General features: G+C 44.9%; 1 protein-coding gene across 1 annotated transcript in view; it reads right to left on the reverse strand.

Annotated features, from left to right (window-relative positions):
- Positions 1-14,788: 14,788 nt before the first annotated feature.
- The window catches only part of FARS2 (phenylalanyl-tRNA synthetase 2, mitochondrial), a 395,435-nt gene continuing 389,353 nt past the window's right edge, over positions 14,789-20,870 (reverse strand). Inside the window, exon 7 of the mRNA XM_065400011.1 lies at positions 14,789-14,927. Within this exon, the coding sequence (XP_065256083.1) occupies positions 14,789-14,927 (139 nt within the window). The remainder of the gene's footprint in view (positions 14,928-20,870) is intronic.

Raw genomic sequence — 20,870 nt, forward strand, 5'->3', positions numbered from 1 at the left:
GAAAGCTGGAGGAAGGGACTTTCTTCCCGGACCAGAAAATAACCGTTGGGGATGTTGAAATGCCTATCGTGATCCTTGGGGACCCAGCCTACCCCTTAATGCCATGGCTCATGAAGCCATACACAGGCAGCCTGGACAGGAGTCAGGACCTGTTCAACTACAGGCTGAGCAAGTGCCGAATGGTGGTGGAATGTGCATTTGGACGTTTAAAAGCGCGCCGGCGCAGCTTACTGACTCGCTCAGACCTTAGCGAAAAGAATATCCCCATTGTTATTGCTGCTTGCTGTGCGCTCCACAATATCTGTGAGAGTAAGGGGGAGACATTTATGGCGGGGTGGGAGGTTGAGGCAAATCGCCTGGCCGCTGATTATGTGCAGCCAGACACCAGGGCGGTTAGAGGAGCACAGCAGGGTGCGGTGCGCATCAGAGAAGCTTTGAAAACGAGTTTTGTGACTGGCCAGGCTACGGTGTGTGAAACTTCTGTTTGTTTCTCCTTGATGAACCCTCCGCGCCCCCCCCCCCCCCGGTTCAGTCTACTTCCCTGTAAGTCAACCACCCCACCCTCCCCTCCCCCCTTCGAGCACCGCTTGCAGAGGCAATAAAATCATTGTTACTTCACATTCATGCATTCTTTATTAATTCATCACACAACTAGGGGGATAATTGCCAAGGTAGCCCGGGATGGGTGGGGGAGGAGGGAAGGAAAAGGACACACTGCAGTTTAAAACTTTAACTCTTATTGAAGGCCAGCCTTCTGATGCTAGGGCAATCATCTGGGGTGGAGTGACTGGGTGGCCGGAGGCCCCCCCACCATGTTCTTGGGCGTCTGGGTGAGGAGGCTATGGAACTTGGGGAGGAGGGCTGTTGGTTACACAGGGGCTGTAGCGGCGGTCTCTGCTCCTGCTGCCTTTCCTGCAGCTCAACCATACGCTGGAGCATATCAGTTTGATGCTCCAGCAGCCGGAGCATCGACTCTTGCCTTCTGTCTGCAAGCTGACGCCACCTATCATCTTCAGCCCGCAACTTGCTCTGTTCATCCCGCGATTCAGCATGCCACCTCACCTCTCGTTCATATTGTGCTTTTCTGTAATCAGTCATTGACTGCCTCCACGCATTCTGCTGTGCTCTGTCAGCATGGGAGGACATCTGGAGCTCTGTGAACATGTCATCCCGCATCCTCCTTTTTCTCTTTCTAATCTTCACTAGCCTCTGTGAAGGAGAAACATTTGCAGCTGGTGGAGGAGAAGGGAGAGGTGGTTAAAAAAAGACACATTTTAGAGAACAATGGGTACACTCTTTCACGTTAAATTTTGCTGTTCACATTACACAGCACATGTGCTTTCGTTACAAGGTCGCATTTTTCCTCTTATATTGAGGGCCTGCCGGTTTGGTGTGAGAGATCACTCACGCAGTGCCAGGCCACAGATTTTGGCTTGCAGGCAGCCATGGTAAGACACAGTCTTTTGGCTTTTTTAACCTTCTTAACATGTGGGAATGGTTTCAAACAGTAGCGCTCTGCATTGGGTTTGCAATGTAAAAGGAGGGGCTGCGGTTTCAGGGTTAACATGCAGCACAAACCCAACTAACTCCCCTCCCCCCCACACCCAATTCTCTGGGATGATCACTTCACCCCTCCCCCCCACTGCGTGGCTAACAGCGGGGAATATTTCTGTTCAGCAGAGCAGGAACGGGCACCTCTGAATATCCCCTTAATAAAATCGCCCCATTTCAACCAGGTGACCGTGAATGATATCACTCTCCTGAGGATAACAAAGAGCGATAAGGAATGGATGTTGTCTGCATGCCAGCAAACACCGGGACCATACGCTGCCATGCTTTGTTATGCAATGATTCCAGACTACGTGCTACTGGCCTGGCATGGTAAAGTGTCCTACCATGGTGGACGGGATAAGGCAGCCCTCCCCAGAAACCTTTTGCAAAGGCTTTGGGAGTACATCCAGGAGAGTTTTCTGGAGATGTCCCTGGAGGATTTCCGCTCCATCCCCATACATGTTAACAGACTTTTCCAGTAGCTGTACTGGCCGCGATTGCCAGGGCAAATTAATCATTAATCATTAAACACGCTTGCTTTTAAACCATGTGTAATATTTACACAGGTACACTCACCAGAGGTCCCCTGTGTGCCCTCAGGGGATGGGAGCACGCCTTGGGTGAGTTCGGGGGTTACTGGTTCCAGGTCCAGGGTGATAAACATATCCTGGCTGTTGGGGAAACCGGTTTCTCCGCTTCCTTGCTGCTGTGAGCTATCTACATTATCTCCATCCTCATCTTCCTCGTACCCCGAACCCGCTTCCCTGTGTGTTTCTCCAGTGAGGGAGTCATAGCACACAGTTGGGGTAGTGGTGGCTGCACCCCCTAGAATGGCATGCAGCTCCGCGTAGAAGCGGCATGTTTGCGGCTCTGCCCCGGACCTTCCGTTTGCTTCTCTGGCTTTGTGGTAGGCTTGCCGTAGCTCCTTAATTTTCACGCGGCACTGCTGTGCGTCCCTGTTATGGCCTCTGTCCTTCATGGCCTTGGAGACCTTTTCTAATATTTTGCCATTTCGTTTACTGCTTCGGAGTTCAGCTAGCACTGATTCATCTCCCCATATGGCGAGCAGATCCCGTACCTCCCGTTCTGTCCATGCTGGAGCTCTTTTGCGATCCTGGGACTCCATCACGGTTACCTGTGCTGATGAGCTCTGCGTGGTCACCTGTGCTCTCCACGCTGAGCAAACAGGAAATGAAATTCAAACATTCGCGGGGCTTTTCCTGTCTACCTGGTCAGTGCATCTGAGTTGAGAGTGCTGTCCAGAGCGGTCACAATGAAGCACTGTGGGATAGCTCCCGGAGGCCAATAACGTCGAATTCCATCCACACTACCCCAATTCCGACCCGCTAAGGCCGATTTTATCGCTAATTCCCTCGTCGGAGGTGGAGTAAAGAAACCGGTTTAAAGGGCCCTTTAAGTCAAAAGAAAGGGCTTCGTCGTGTGAACGTGTCCAGGCTTAATTCGATTTAACGCAGCTAAAGTCGACCTAAACTCGTAGTGTAGACCAGGCCTTAGTTCTTGGGGCACCACAAGGAAGAGCCTCGATTAATTATTCTCTCCTACCAACTTACACAGCGGCACTGTACCTCGCCCTACAGCATAGGGAGAATGATCCATGTGAATAGAACCACAAGAACTCTCTGCACAATCATGTACCAAGCTACACTCCTGGAGTTGCAAGAGTTATTGTTAAGCATTTTATTTCACTGCTTATAGTAGTTCCAAGGCTCCTAACGGGTCCTGGTTTGGAGCAGTAAATCTGCTGAAAGGCTGAGCATATTAAAGCCCCAGGCAGCAGTTGCTTGGCTCCTGATGTAGGTTTTGTTCATGCACCACAGGCGGAGGTCCTTGCAGAAAGCACATCCATGGAGGAATAAAGATCTGTAAATATGCTGCCAACTGGCCCCTTTGTCCTCACTCGGCATGTGCTTCTAGAGGGGGGGGGGGGGTTAAAGTCCTTGCAGAAGCCCCCCACCCCCATCTATCTGCTCCCCAACCCCAAACTCTCAGACTCTTCTATATTTCTGGTTTGATCTGAGGAATTCCGGAGGGGAAAACATGCAGCATGATTTATTTAGTGTCACTGCAATGCAGGGAAGTGGAATAGTGACAAAGAACCCAATGCTGCAAGGTGGCAAATGTATTCTATGAGGTGCAGTGCGCACTCTGCTCCCATTGGTCAGGACATCCAGCAGCTTGCAGGAGCCATCCCAAAGAAAGGGAGTCAATTCTAGCAGTTAGATCAAGAAACGGGGAATTAGGGTCCCTGGATTTAAGACTCGCTGTTTGGCATTGGGCAAATCACTTTGCCTCTCTGTTCCTCAGTTTACCCCTCCGTTAAAAGAGTATAATAGTTACTTACCTCCCACTGGTCTTGTAAGGCTTAATTCTCAGTGAGGTGCTTTGAGATCCTTAGATGAGAGGTGATATCAAAGTGCAAGAAAGATCTCACATTTGCACAGTTAGGTCAATGATTCCGTATAGTTTATTTCGAAATGTGGCCAGTTAAAGAAGAAAAGAAGTCAGAAAAAATTATTACCAGGAAGACAGAAATATTGTAAGAAAGAAACACTCTTCAGTGAAATAAGGTCACCCTATATTGCAATCTCAATTTTTTTTTTTTGGGAGGGACCAGTTTGACTTGTTGGTGTGAGATGTGGTAACCTCACAGGTTTGCCCTCTGTTAAAGATCAAAGTCATTTTCTAAAGAGGTTGGGGGAGGGGGGTTAAACCTAAATTAGGAAGTTTGAACGATAAGAGTTTTTTGGAAAAAGTTGGGTTCTTTTGTATGTCACCTTTACTCCCAGGAGGAGAGAAAAGACCCTGATTGTTATCAGCAGGTATTCCAAAGTATTCTAAAAACAGATTCCTGAAAGTCTTTCACTTTCAGGCTGAAAGGAAAAAGCTCTTGAGTGGGAAAGGGAGGTTCGCTGGCTAGAATTCGATAGCTCTTTGAAAGGGGAAGAATGTTCACAGGTCTCAGACAGCAGGAAGCATCATAAAGTATTGAATTTCTCTCAGAAAAAAGATGATTCTCCTTGTATCAGAGCAAAGCTGCAAAAGAGAATAGTCTCTAATCATATCTAGTACAGGAAACAATGTCTTTGCTTTTGCATCCATGCCACATAAGTAAGGTTCTCATCCCTGTTTTGAACTATAGACATATATTTTGAAAGAGAACACTGGAGTTAGACAGATATGTAAGTGTGCAGCACTAACATAGGGGCACAATCCCACAAGGCGCTAAACACCTCCTGAGAGATGCTGAGCACCTCTCCACAGTGAGAAATTGCAGATCAGACCCATCCTGACCAGATCACATAGGAAATCATGGCCTTCCTAACCAAACTCCATTTTTCAGCATTCAGTATGTGGGGATGAATGAAAAAGGATGCAGGACACACAGCACACCAGCCCTTCAGATTGCAAACACACACTGATATATATAGAGCTGCTGATGTGCAATGAACTTTTTCAAGAAAAATAGTTTTGTGTTAAATTGTTGTAAGTGGGCAGCAGCGACAGGCACTGGACTGTATGCTCAGATTCTCACACAGGCTCCCTCGTTATAGTGCTCCCTGGCTTGACTTTCAGTCACTTTATACTCATTCGTTTAACAACACTCATTACAATCACCTTCTCTTTTCTTTTTTAACGCTCAGAATTCTTGCTCCCCACAGGAGGGCCTTGTAATGAGGGTGGAATATATTTTTAATTCGTGGCATCAGGGTACATCAGGGTACAGAGGCAGATCCTCAACTGAGCTAAACCGGCATCGACCATGGCAGCTTTTCCAATTTATGCCAGTCCAGGATCGGGTCCAGAGAAGATAGTTAAGGTTTCGGATACAAGCAAACCTATTGATCGCAGAGAAATGCACTTACATTATCAAGGGGGTGTATTCAGTTCCTACGGCTGGATCATCCTACATATAACTCTAAATTATTCTCACTTTCGCTGCTGTCCCTTGAGAAAGAGTTTGGCGCAGGAACAAGTAAACACCTTTATTAATAAATAATGATAATTAAAAATGAAAAATCCTGGACACGCAACCTAATTATTTGTCATGTGCCTGCTCAAAGCCATGCAGTGTAATTCACTCTGTATACAATACAACAGTCAGATATGGAACAGTGGGAGGCAGCATCGTCTAGTTAGTACTGCCCAGGGCTGTAAATCAGGAGTCATGAGTTCTTATCCCATCTCTACTATTCACTCACTGTGGGACCCATGGCATAACATAGGAGCTGACCTATCAGCTCAGGCTAGTGGTCCATTTAGGCCAGTATCCTGTCTCTAACAGTGGTCAGTACCAAGTGCTTCAGAGGAGGGGGCAAAAAAACGGAGGTAGGCAGTTATAGCTTCTTTCCAACCACCCTCAATTTGGGTTTGGCGTATATCTTGAAGCAAGAAGTTATACCTTCCAGAACTCCTTACTATTGTAACTGAAGTCACTTAATCTCTCTGAGCCTCAGTCAGGGGCTATGTTTTTTGCCGCCCCAAGCACGGGAGTCAGGCGGCCTTCGGCGGCATGCCTGCGGGCGGTCTGTGGTCATGCGGATTCGGCGGCGTTTCTGCGAGTGATCTGCCGGTCCCGCGGCTTCTCGGCGTACCCGCTGCCTGGGCCGCCAAAACCGCGGGACCGGCGGACCTCCCGCAGGCACGCCGCTGAAGGCTGCCTGACTGCCGCCCTCACAGCGACCGGCAGGCCTCCCCCCACGGCTTGCCGCCCCAGGCACGCGCTTGCTGCGCTGGAGTCTGGAGCCGCCCCTGGCCTCAGTATTGTAATCTGTAAAATGGTGATAACGATACTGACTTGCAGCTGTAAAGTGCTTTGTGATTTTGGATGAAATTACTATGTAGGTGCCAAATTATTATATGCAGCTTGCCAATGTGACGGGTTGGATCACAGAGACCCCCTTGGGACTGCGAACTGATGTGCCAAGACACCCTCTGAGCCCATTTTCCCTGGCAGCTTGGGACTTCAGAACCCTGTCTGGTTGTGCCAGACACGCTAGCCTGCTACAAACATAGACCCAGGTCTGAACTACGTCCCACAAACTGCAGGCTTAACTGAAAACAGCTTAAGAAATGCTCCTGTCTCCAACACTCAGGTATCCAGCTCCCAATGGGGTCCAAACCCCAAATAAATCCATTTAACCCTGTATAAAGCTTACACAGGGTAAACTCATAAATTGTTCGCCCTCTATAACACTGATAGAGAGATATGCACAGCTGTTTGCCCCCCCCCCAGGTATTAATACATACTCTGGGTTAATTAATAAGTAAAAAATGATTTTATTAAATACAAAAAGTAGGATTTAAGTGGCTTCAAGTGATAACAGACAGAACAAGGTGAATTACCAAGCAAAATAAAATAAAACATGAAAGTCTAAACCTAATACAGTAAGAAAGTGATTACAGATGAAATCTCACTCTCAGAGATGTTCCAATAGGTTTTTTTTACAGACTAGCCTCCTTCTAGTCTGGATCCAGCAATCACTCACACCACTGTGGTTACTGTCCATTGTTCCAGTTTCTTTCAGGTATCCTTTGGGGGTGGAGAGGCTATCACTCGACCCAGATGAAGACAAAATGGAGGGGTCTCCCAGGACTTTATATAGACTTTCTCTTGTGGGTGGAGACCCCTCCCTCCCCCTGTGTAGAATCCCAGCTACAAGATGGAGTTTTGGAGTCACATGGACAAGTCACATGTCCCTGCATGACTCAGAACTTTTACAGGTGGCAGCCATTGTTCACATGCTACCTTGAACGTTCCCAGGTAGACTTCTTATGTGGATTGGAGTCTTCCAAGGTTCCATTGTCCATTAAGTGTTTCTTGATTGGGCACTTAACTTGCAAATTCCTTTCTCAAGAAGCTGATCAAATGCCTTACTAAGGCTACTTAAAATCAAACAAGTACACAACCAATATTCATAACTTCGAATACAAAAATGATACATGCATACAAATAGGATGAATATATTCAGTGGATCCTAACCTTTACAGAGATGTGTTACATGGCATATGTAGCATAAAACATATTCCAGTTATGTCATATATATATTCATAAGCATATTTCCATAAAGCATTATGGGGTGCAACATCATAGCCAACATCTACATACAGTACATAATGACACAGAGAGTTATTGCTTGGGCTGGATTACATTGTGGCAGACATGGTAATCAAGCTGAGTCACTGAAAAGAAAAGAGAACAATCTACTGTCCAGCTAACCAGCTCCTGCTCTGGATTACTGCAGTACTGGCCATCAAATTAACATTCACCGAAAAGGGCAGAAAGAGAATTCCCTGAACTGCATGTTAATCACCTCCAGCCACCGGGTGACCACAAAGAGAAAAATTCCTGGCAGTACTACGGTGAGAATACAGGCCTGCTTTGCACAGATAGCAAACCCATTTTATATACAGCACTTTCTCTTAGCAAAAATACACAGCAGGCGAAATATACACAACACCTGAGCTTTAAAAAAATGCAGCTGTTTAAGTGTTTTATATTTCCCCTCCAGATCGGTAACAATTTACAGGGAGATGATTTAGTGACATAAACAAGCAGGTCTGAAATACTTTGGGCTAAATCTTTAACAACACCCAGTTTACACTCTCTCACTGAATTTCGGGGGAACATTTGCATGTATGAAGTTACTCAAGTGTGTAAATGAAGTGGTTACAGGATAGCAGCCCATTTGTTTGGGGAAGGACAATAAAAGGTATCCCAATATTAACTGATTAACTGATGCTGCTTTTCTGCTGCATTGTTTATTTTGTTTCCTCATTCTCCTACCCAATCCACATAATTTGTTTCTTTAGTCCACTTGCTGTGTCCTGTCTGACACTATCTATACTGACACTGACACTATGATTTTTTTTAACTGATACAGAAGCCCTAGTGAAGACACAGTTATACTGGCATGACAGTGATTTATATTTGTATATTTATTCACCTTCCCATACTGCATCCACACTCGGGGGGTTGTACCACCTTAACTATACCAGTCTAGTTAAAACACTACGCCTTTTAAGTATAGACAAGCCCCTAGACTGTGAGCGCTCTGTGGCAGGGACTGTCTATGTTGCTAATTGTGTGTACTGTGCCTAGCATCAGGGGGCCCTACTATATATCAATACTAACTCTGGATAGAAATACATTCTAACATAGCCACTTCTGAACAGTGTTGTCCCTGTTTCATTCTGCAGAACTTGTTAAAGAAAATGCCTTGAAGGGTTAACACGGTCTAGAGAGGAGACTACTGAGGAAATGATGACTTGAGTTAAATATTAAACAAAACGAAGCCATTTGTTCCTAGACTAGAGTATATGACATACAGTTTCTGATCTCGTCCGCTTCCCAGTAAAAAAGAAAATCAATTCTAGTAACAATCAATACAACTACACAGAGTAGCAAGCAGATATAACTATGCTGAAAATAAGTACAGCCCCCAATCTGTTAAGGTGACTGAGGAAATCTGCTCTTTCCAATTGGGAGGTAAATGACCAAACCAGATTAATGAACTGCTGATTGCAGGTTGTCTGAACAAGGCTGTTTTCAGATTAGTACTACTGTTTTATCATTATTGGTAGTGTTAGTTTATGGGAGAGGTCAGTGAAGTCTCAAGTGATTGCATGGCAATTTGCTGTTCAATCTTGGACCTGTATAGGCTCCCCCATTCACAATAGTTTTCCATTGTAACATGTTTACAACGAGCAAAAAAAACAGACCAACCAAACTGCACTGTAAATTTGCTATCAGCATGCTGGGAAGACACAACTCTGGGTGTTAAAACAAAATCTCTATAGTCTCTAGAGTCAGGCATCATGGTAATCATTCTGAAAAACAATGGGAACTGCAGTATACTATCTCTGAAACATTAAAATGGTACATATTGTTAAACCAAAAATAAAATCCCCAACCAATCCTACATCCTAAACTTTTGATGCCACATGTTACAAGGCAACTTTGTTTTTTAACAGTTACTGATCTAAAATCTAATGTCAGACAAAAATAAAGTACCAACAGGTGATCACAATGAAATGAATGGCCTGGTATATGCCACTTACCCGGCTGAATAAGTGCTATGCACCTGCCAAGTATTATTCTTAACCTAATGCTGCTCCTCTTGAATTTTTTTGCTTGGCATTATTTAACTTGGGCATTTAGGAGATCACACTCCCTACTTTGTTTGAGGTCCACCAGTTCAGTGATGACTGCTGTTATGATGTAGCTCACATCAACCTGGACCTACATGCTTTATCAGAAGAGCAAAATGAGAGGCACAGATGCAGCCATTTTTTTTTGGCAGAGTCAGACGGGGTTTTTCCTGTGGAGTCCTCTTTGGTAGGGTTTTCTATAGTACATGCATGCTATAGAAGACCAGACTCTGAGGTTCTATTAGAATAATTTCTCTTTGAACAGTAAAGTATATCTTGCACTATAATAATTTATTACATACAATTGCCAAATGCTATTCTGATGGCATCTGAAAGTCATGCTGCCTAAAACTAGTTACTGGTTGGTCTCTTTTGTTGATATGATTCTAAGAACAGAGCAGAAGTACTGCTGCCTACAATGAACTTATTTGTATAAAATCAGGGACGGGAGACACAAAAATAAGGAAAGGGCAAGATTTCCAAAAGGTAGAAGTCTAAACATTTTACCCTATTGCTTCTGATCTGAGGTCTGCTTCTATGAGAATGGAAAGTGCCACAGTCACCGGCAACAGCAAGTCCTTGCCTAAAAAGTTTTCCAGATAACATCTATACCAGAGTGTGTATGAAGAAGGCCTATTTAATCTAAATCTATCTAAGCTTTTATACCCTGCTGTCAGATAACCATGGCATCTGACAGCCTCACACAAGCCTCAAAATCTTTCACATGGATCTAATCTAGTTCTCTCCTGAAGACATCTGAGTTCTTTTCCTGCAAGACATACAACCCCCTTTCCATCGCCTTCTTCTTTCTTTTTTGTTGTGAAAGAACTCGCCTAAAAAAGTCAGTTTTGCATTTTGGTCTGAAAGCAACATGATCTAGTCATGCTTACCTCCACCAAAAGAAGTGTCCATAGTCTTGGGCAGCTTCAGAGAAAGCTCTGTCCTTTCCCACCTTTCCATATGAACCCCGAAGGTTGACAGTTTCAGAGATCCTGTAGAATGTGGCTGCCAAGAGAGACTGTGGTCTCAGAGAGATGCAGACTCTTAGGTACCTTGGGCCAATGCCACGGAGAGCCTCATAGAGAACAAATGAGACCTTGAATATGGCCTATACATGGTTAACATAGAGGGTGGATATATTCTTGGTAACTGGTACTGCTGAAGAGTTCGGATGCTGCAGACTGCACCACGGTTGACTTGCTCACTCCCAAGTATAATGAGAGGCAATAATGCAGCCTAGAGGTCATGAAGGCATGGATCACTGTAGCCAAGTCATCCTTCAGCAAAGCAGGGTAAAGCTTTCTAGCCAGTCACAGATGGAAGAAGTCATTTTTAGAAGCTATACGACATGGAATGAGGTTCTTAGTGTGACGTTGTGCAGTCTATATGGTTTTATAAAAACATAATAAGAAGTGAATATAATGTAACTGGAATAGTTTTATAAAAATATGATAATAAGTGAATATAATGTAACTGGAATATGCTTCATGCAAAAGGTCTCTTGTAAGGTATCATTACAAAGCTTATAATCTACTGAGTGTGATCATCCTATTTGTATAAATGTACCACTCTTGTATCTAAAACTAGAAATATGAAATATAACTCTGAGGGCCTATTGTAATTATGCAAAGTGTGGGCCATTAATAGTGGTTTGGAATCTTGATGACTCCCATTAACAAGGACCATTATCTGCAGATGGCTGTGTTTTACCTGTGAGTCTTCCTGTATATGTGTGTGCTGGCAAGTGGGTAATGAAGTCTTGCAGTGACATGTGATCATGTCACCTGACCTGGAATCCATCTTTACCTGAGTGCTTTTCCAGTGGGGGGTGTGTGTGAAAACCCAGAGCGACAAAGGGTTCCCGCCTTATGCAAAAGATATATAAAGGGGTGGAAGAGAACAGAGGGAGAGAGGAGCCATCATGAAGAATCCCCTAGCTATCACCTGAGCTGGAACAAGAGCTGTACCAGGGGAAAGAATTGTGCCCAGGCCTGGAAGGTGTCCAGTCTGAGAAAAAGCTTACTGAAGCATCTCTGAGGGTGAGATTATCTGTATTCAGTTTGATTAGACATAGATTTGCGCATTTTATTTTATTTTGTTTGGTGACTTACTTTGTTCTGGCTGTTACTACTTGGAATCACTTAAATCCTACTTTCTGTATTTAATAAAATCACTTTCTACTTAGTAATTAACTCAGAGTATGTATTAATACCTGGGGGAGCAAACAACTGTGCATATCTCTCTATCAGTGTTATAGAGGGCGAACAATTTATGAGTTTACCCTGTATAAGCTTTATACAGGGTAAAACGGATTCATTTGGGCTTAGACCCCATTGGGAGTTGGGCATCTGAGTGCTAAAGACAAGCACACTTCTGTGAGCTGTTTTCAGGTAAACCTGCAGCTTTGGGGCAAGCAATTCAGACCCTGAGTCTGTGCTGGAGCAGACGGGAGTGTCTGGCTCAGCAAGACAGGGTGCTGGAGTCCTGAGCTGGCAGGGAAAACAGGAATAGAAGTAGTCTTGGTACATTAGGTGGCAGCTCCCAAGGGGGTTTCTGTGATCCAACCCGTCACACTTAGCATTAAGAACTTTGTCTTCCCATTGGAAGGTTCTCTGAGTTTCTCTCATCCCTCATGAAATATTACTGCAGTATTTTACAGTAAGGGTCCAAAACACTGCAGCTTTTACAAGATACTCTTTTATTAAGGAACAAAATTCAAGACAGTGGTATCAGACATTTTTTAAATGAAGAAACCAGACCAATAGTGAAGTGAAAACTGCTTGTTACTGGCAGTGGCACTCTGTAAAAGCATTTTCAAGACCTCACCTATCTTCCCACCCTTTTTCCACCAAGAGGTTAGATGCTCTAAGGACTCTCTCTTCCCCCCACTCCCCTGCTGCTAAGTACAGACAGTTTGCAATCTGGATCATGCCAAGTACCATATATGTTAATGGCTAAGGAGCCAGCTGATTCAATAACATCTGGGTACCCTTTGTTAAGCCAGTCAATTCACGTCTCTGGCGTGAGACCCAAGGTTCACTGTCCAATTTTCTCCCCACTACCTTTCTTAAACTTCTATGCCACACATATTGATGGATCAATCCCATGGGAAAACCAATCTTGCCCTAAGAAATTGTGTGCGTGGGGGGAAGGGGAGGGAGGAGGCAGAGTAAAGGGGTTTGGGAAGCAGTAGATGGAGGTTTCCCTATTGAATGGTAGAGAGAATCTTGCAATGTGCCCCAGCCAGGGTCATAATAAGAAAGGAGATGTCATCTTTCTCCAAAAGTCTCTAGGTACTACCTCAGTGCTCTCACACAGCAGGAAGCAGCTTGTACTCTCCTCCTCGTGCAATGTGATCGCTGAACATCACACCACTCTTTCATCATGTAAGATTTGGGGTCCCCAGGTGGCAGCATTACCTGAACTTGGCTGTGCCAAGGAATAATCACCGCTCTGGTGCAATTTTTGAAAAAGCCCTTTCACTGTAGTAGTCCCTAATGAGAATTCTAAAAGGGGTAGAGATTAAAAATAGGAGGGAATCAAATGAAATGGAAGACAATTAAGGACACCTGCTCTTTAAAAAGATTTTTGTTTAAAGATCACCAAGTAGGTTCTTCTGGTGTGTAAATGGCTCCTACTCTGCCTTGTAGAAAAAAATCTAGCATACTGTCTTTATAATCAAGTTATTTAGATAGTGCAACAATGATTTAGATTAAAATTTGTTTATACAGTGAAGTCTGTTGAATAATGAAATTACAATGAGCTCTCCGTTCATGTCCCATCTGTGCTAGTTGCTGGCTTCTTCTGGTTGAGTACATGTTTACTGCACATTAGTCTCGTGGTGGGGTATAAAGCAATGCTGGATGGTTCTTAGTGCATGGCTTTTACTGCCCCCTTCCCTGGAGAAAGCAACGTTCCTTACAGAGCCAACAAATTTGTAAGTTACCTGAAAGACCATATTAAATATCTTTACAGGCAAGAACAAGCGCTCGCACTACCGTCTCTGCATCTGAGTGCTTCATCAAGTATTTATCAGACCATTTGAAAATTTCCACAAGCCTCCAGTGTCATTCCACTGCCAAAATTTGCTTATTATAACCTGTCATGAAAGAAGTAAGCATCCAATAAAGTGACTGAACTAGAAAGGGGTTCCATCAAAGACCCGCTTTCTCCCTCCAAGGTCATGTCTTTCAGTAGATGACTTCTATTAGGAAGCACAACATTATGGGAGTTCAAGTACCTGCATATTTCTGCTTTTCAGGGCCTTGTAATAACGAGTACTTCCCTCTTCCACCTCCAAGCGATATCAATCTCTGGCTGATGATGCGGGCGATGGAAATTTTTGCCATAGTACACATGCTAGGAACACTGATTTGAAGCAGACACTTTGCATGTGAAACACATGCAGCTAGAAGTGTCAAGAGGAGATGCTCTCTTTGGCTTGGTCTGAGTACAGCTGGGCCCACACCAGAGGCCACATCCAAACACCCAGCACTCTGGGAAAGTTCTGATTTGCACCCAGAGTCACACTCCACATCTATCCCTTCCTTTAGAATAGGCCAAACCAAAATCCAAGAGCAATCAACTTGGGTCGAGATCCAAACTTTGCAGGTATATTTCATGAAAGTTTTTCTTGACGCAGAATGTGCCCTTTTTATAAGAAGGGGGAGAAAAGAAAGAGTGAACAGTTTTTCTATTTAGCGCTAAAATGTGCCTCTGTTTTGCTTCACTCATGACGTGGACGGAAAACCCTGTCAACACAGAAATAATGCCAAGTGTTTACACTATAATGGAACCCAGGGACCAATTAACAACACAGAAAACCACCAGGCAGAGTATTTCTTAATGTAACAGGAGGGAAATCTTACATTACTGCTCCCCCTTCCCTTTCTTAAAATAAAGGACAAATGCTTTGTCAACAATTTCTCAATGGTAATCTTTATGATCTGAAAGTTCTACCACTGCCCATTTATCAAAAGGCTTCCAAACTCTACGCTTCACCACAAAATCCCTTTCTTTCTTTACAAAAAAAACATCCACAGTGATTGTGACAGTCAACGCAGGGATTTTAGAATCTACCCTCCACTCCCAGTTCTTGTACCGCCGATTCCTCTATGGCTCGATGAAGGCGGTGCACCTCGAGCTGAGTCAGAGTCCTCTCCAAGTGCCGGTAAGTGATACGATAGCAATGGCTGACCTTCTTTGTCCTGGAAAATAAACAAAAAGAGGGCTAATACACATTCATACACACACACACACCACACTTCCCCATCCCAGTGTTTTTGTCTTGCCATCTTATTTTATTTTTATTGTTTAAATTATCAATGTAATGCTAAAACACACAATCCAGACAGCCAGGACTGAATGTAATTTAAATCTACACAGAGGATTTAAGTAAAATCCATTTCATAATCTCACTTGTTTCTCTGATGGATCGTCACCTCACTTTTCACCTACTGCCATTCCGCCATGTTGAAAAAGTGTTCTGGAGAAACTAAGGAAGTGTTATTTACTCCTTCTCGTAACACAAGAACTAGGGGTCACCAAATGCAATTAATAGGCAGCAGGTTTAAAACAAACAAAAGGAAGTATTTCTTCACACAACTCACAGTCAACTTATGGAACTCCTTGCCAGAGGATGTTGTGAAGGCCAAGACTATTACAGGGTTAAAAAAAAAAACTAGATAAATTCATTGAGGATAGGTCCATCAATGGCTATTAGCCAGGATGAGCAGGAATGGTGTCCCCATGATTACCTGTTCTGTTTATTCCCTCTGGGACATCTGGCATTGGCCACTGTTGGAAGACAGGATACTGGGCTAGATGGACATTTGGTCTGACCCAGTATGGCCATTCTTATGTCCTTATGTACTTGACTGCTGAATAAAATATGTGTCAGCTTGACACAGGCCCTGTGTATGTCACTGTGCTGACATTCCAATGGAAAGTGAAGACAAAAGAACACGACAGTGTAAGGATTAACACCGACACCTAGGAAAACAAGGGGTTTCACTCACTATATCTCAGTCTAATGTGTCTTGCAGTTTCAGAAGCAGGAGAACAACTGGCAATCTTACAGTGCTAGCAAGTAACACCGTTAGTCAGGGTGAGATGTTTCACAAATCTCTACTCCATGTTGATTCAGCTCAGTTGTAGCAACCACTAGCAGCTCCAACTAGAAGGGATGCTAGTGTTTTTCCAAACACAAAGAGCAAAACATGTATTTTTCAGTCCAGATGATTATTTTTATTTCAGATCACAGAAAACAAAGAAAGAACAAATGTAAAGTCTCCACATGAGATAGTGGGACAGAGAAAGAAATGTGCCTAGTGAACCCTTACATTCTGTATCTCAAATGAAAAATAAAATGGCAACTGCTTCACAGCTGCTTTTGTGAAGATTCCTTTCTATTTGAAGGTGCAGTACACAGAAAACAGAATGACATCTCCTTTCATTTATGTAGCTACCTACACCTTAGTAAGCATAAGTAGCGCATATTGTCCTGAGATCATGTAGCACACAACATACTTCCACAGCAGTATACCATGTGTGCTTGGTAGTTGGGCACGTCACCAGCAATCCAGAGAGACCAAACAGCAGTTTACGATTACACTGTTGGAAAGGAATTGCAACAATGGAACTGACAGTATTATTATACATATCACTTAACAGCTTAAATTAAGCTCAAAGATATCAGAAAGTAGAAGAGGAAGGCACTTGAGCTTCCCCCAGTTTCAGAAGCTCTGACAGTTGTGAAGAGGAGAAGAAAAGGAAAAAGAGGGGAAGGGGGGGGAGGGGCTAAGACAGAAATCAGAAATATACTGTATGACAGAGGTTTTCAAACTGTGGGGCGTGTCCGAGGTTATCGGGAGAGGGGTGTGAGGACCTGACAGGGATGCAATGAAGGGACAGGGTCAGGAGAGGTCTCTGTCCAGCAGGGGAAGTAGATGGGGGTTTCTGCAATCTCACATTTTGCAGCTTCAATAATAACTGTATGCAACGTGTTTTTGAGACCCTTGGCTGAAAGGCTCTTTAAAAATGATGTAATTCTGGCCCTGATCCTGAGGCCTGGAAAATGTATCGCATTAGAAAACGTGTAACCATGTTTTAGCTAATATGATGTGATTACAACTTTGCCCTTAGTGTGGAAAAGGGCAAGTGTTTAGAAGCGTAACTGGTCGTAGTTAAGCCTCGGGTTTAAAAAAAACCCACCTTATTTTGGATCCCATGTCCTTATGCTTTCCCCTCTCACCACTCAAGCTCCTCTCCCAATGCAGATGAGCAGTTCTTTCATGACACAGAGACATGAAATAGGTCTGTAAATGACGTAACGAGCTTTTTATGGGTGTTACAGAAGAAGTGCGTCTTCAGGAGGAATTGAAATGAGGAGACGATAGTGGCCGTGCAGAGCAGCTCAGGCATGGTGCTTTGTTAGCTAGAACTGAAGGTGGGAATTAGTGTGGGAGAAATAGGAGAGGGGCTGAATTGTAGAGGAATCACAGTTAGCGTGGTTGATTTAAAAAACATTAAGATCAAACAACGATTCAAACAAAGAAGTAACTATAGGGTTACCATACGTCCGCTTTTTCCCGGACATGTCCGGCTTTTTGGTAATCAAACCCCCGTCCGGGGGGAATTGCCAAAAAGCCGAACATGTCCGGGAAAAATACCGCCGGCCGGGCACTTCCCCTCCCGCGGCTGCTGTGCTCCTCCCCTGACTCTTCAGCTCTGTTTAAGAGCCGAGCTGCCCGAGCGCTACCGGCTTTGGGCAGCCCCCTTGCCTCCGGACCCTGCGCCGCTGGAGCAGTGCAGCTGGAGCCCGGGAGGGGAAGTGCCCGGCCGGCAGCTCGGGGTCCGGAGGCAAGGGGGCTGCCCGAAGCCGGTAGCGCTCGGGCAGCTTGGCTCTTAAACAGAGCCGAAGAGTCAGGGGAGGAGCACAGCAGCCGGAGCCCGGGAGGGGAAGTGCCCGGCCGGGGGCGCAGGGTCCGGAGGCATGGGGGCTGCCCGAAGCCCGAGCGCTACCGGCTTCACGGTTTGCCGGGCAGCCTCCAGACCCTGCGCCCCCGGCTGGGCGCTTCCCCTCCCGGGCTCCAGCTGCGCTGGGGAAGCGCCGGCCAGGGGCGCAGGGTCTGGGGGCTGCCCGGCAAACCGTGAAGCTGGTAGCGCTCGGGCAGCCCTTTTCGCGTGGCTGGGAGGGAGGAGGGGGAGTTAGGGTGGGGACTTTGGGGAAGGGGCGGGGAATGGGCGGAGTTGGGGCGGGGGCGGGGCGGGGCCAGGGCCCCGTGGAGTGTCCTCTTTTTTTATTTTTTAAATATGGTAACCCTAAGTAACTATTAAGATGTGACTAGTATCACACTGATAATTTTGCTTGTATGTTACACTTCTTTCCCCCTCTTTTTAGCTGGGATTATTGGGAGATTGTTACTAACTAAGAGCAGAACGATTTTTAAAAAATGTTTGTTCAATCGGAGATGCACAATAAACTTCAGAAAGCTGAGCCTCCTGCCTAATTAAGTCCGCCCTGAATGCCATGCTGCAGCCAGCCTCATGTTAGAGTCTGTACATCTATATTTCAAACAGCTAAAAATTTAAGCCACAGAACTGGGACAGCAGCTTCGCTAGGTAAACAAACAGAGGATTAACACTGAGTGCAGTGGACATTATTTACCTAAACTGCACCTTCAGACAATCCCATACGGTTTACAATCACACAGCCTCTTTCTCCTTTCATTAGGATTTAATTGATCTTATTGTCACACTCGACTCTGCACCAGCCTGCAGCTGTCAGGTAACGAAGCACAATAAATACAGTGAAGCACTGCTCAAAGGGAAAAAGTAGCAAGAAGACAGTGATGTATTCTGATGCCACAAGAGAAAACATGGATGCATTCAATGAACACTGAAGTGAAACAATATCTAATATTTTTTCATGCATTTTTGGTGGGAACAGCTTTGCCTCATGGACAATGGCTTTTCAGGAATTGGAGTCCCCCAGTGTTACAGTCACAGGTTAGTTTCACTGCATGCAACCAACCTGAAGGTATATTACACACACACATACACACACACACACACACACACACACACACACCCTCTCAGAAGTTTCAGATGGATGGGAAATAAAAGTACAACCGTGAGCTGGGAAAAAGTGTTCAACAACTATATTCTACTTTCTTTTCACAGCACATCCACCTTAAATAAAGCAATTGGCATGGAGAGTTCTGCAGCTACATTCATACGGCTGTTGTGCATACCTGGGCATGGGCGCTGGAGCACCTGCAGGAAAAAAATAGTGGATGCTCAGCATCCACCAGTCACAGCTGTTTGGCGGGGCCCCGCCGATCAGCTATTCGCCTGCTGGGGGAGGAGTTTGGGGGAGGGCGGAGAGCAGCGGGCGGGCAGGGACATTGGGGAGGGGGCGGAGTGGGGGTGGGAAGAGGCGGAGTGATGGCAGGGCGGGGCCTCGGGGTGGAGTGGGGGTGGCGCACCCCCGGGGAAAAATAAAAGTCAGTACCTATGTACCTAGGACAGAGATAATACAGACACGGATATTTATCTAGACTGCAACATTTATTCTGGGGAACAGGAAAGCAAGGAGGATAATCTCCCACACTGACAGAGTGAGCAAAAGACTACTATTGTAATGCTACCTACTCACCACAGCCTCTATCTTAAGCCCCTTCCTACACAGTGTAATTGTGGAGGTGAACTCCCACTGACATCGGAGAAATGGGATATTTATTCCCACCAAAGGACTGATGACCAAATCAATGGGAAGTGTGTGTGTGCGTGCTGCGTACAGGCTTAGTGCCTCTCAGGACCAGATTGTCCACCTCACCAAGAGCTCAGCTTGAAAGTGTTACTCAGCCTAGCCAAAGTTTCTTTCCCCACTCACTCTACTCACTTCTTATAGGGCTGGAGTGTAAAAAAAACCAAACAAAGATACAGTATGAAACATTACAGACAACAGATAATTGCTCCTTCCACTCAGCTTCATGCTTTCAAACCACATACACCACAACCGTCGTATACATAACTAGTGTATGTCATATTATAAAATTTACAATTGACAAATAGTGCTCTTTGCTAGGAACAACATCATGGAAAATGGCAAAAGCCTGGTGTAATATACCATGCTGTCAACAGCAAATAATTCAATTACCATAGTAATATGGACATGGAATACAGCAACCAGTAATTCACTGAATAAAAGGCCTTATCCAAAGATGCGCTCTCATCAGTCCTTTCAAATGTAGATAGCCCACGTCACATTGTGTCCTATGGCGTATTTTGAAAAGTGGCCACATTTTGGTTTATTTGAAGTGAACTTGATGCTGGTGAAAGACCCTGGACTGAGAGCTCTAGAAAATAAAGTTCTCTATTAAATCCATAGAACGTACTGCATGGGGAATGGGCTTGGAAGCTGCCATCGCACTGCCCTTCCAACATGGCTCAGCCCTCATCCAGGAGAAAGGTAGTCCTGTCTCCAAGGGTGTTCGTTCCACGGCAGCTCGGTTGAGGCTGCCAAATAAAGTTGATGCTTGTGGTTGTAATTTTTTGTAGTGAGGCAGATACTTATCTACGAGGACAGAGGTTCTCAAACTAGGGGGGTGGGTCCCCCTTTGGGGGGACACGGAATGTATTGTGTGTGTGTGTGTGAGAAGCTTTAAGGGAAAAAAGAATTACTGCACACATTTTACCCACCGCAATGAATAAGTACGGTCATAGAACATGGCAGGGTCATAGAATATCAGGGTTGGAAGGGACCTCAGGAGGTCATCTAGTCCAACCCCCTGCTCAAAGCAGGACCAATCCCCAGACAGATTTTTGCCCCAGATCCCTAAATGGCCCCCTCAAGGATTGAACTCACAACGCTGGGTTTAGCAGGCCAATGCTCAAGTAGCAAAGCTGATTCCTCCAGACAAACAGGTCCTTAGATGGTGCTGTACATTTTCATGGCTTTCTGTTAAGATTGCATAGCATTATACAAAGTCGTTGCCATCCGTACGTTAATCTGTTTGCTATGAAACGGTGCGGACATTTAATTGTGAGCACCAACCACAATCACAGTTTTGCTTTTATTACAACGGATCGTTGACTCTGTTTGAATCAATGCCTTACTGTTTTTAATATTTAGTAAGAGTTGTATG

The sequence above is a fragment of the Emys orbicularis genome, chromosome 2 (assembly GCF_028017835.1).
Source record: "Emys orbicularis isolate rEmyOrb1 chromosome 2, rEmyOrb1.hap1, whole genome shotgun sequence".
Taxonomy (NCBI): domain Eukaryota; kingdom Metazoa; phylum Chordata; order Testudines; family Emydidae; genus Emys; species Emys orbicularis.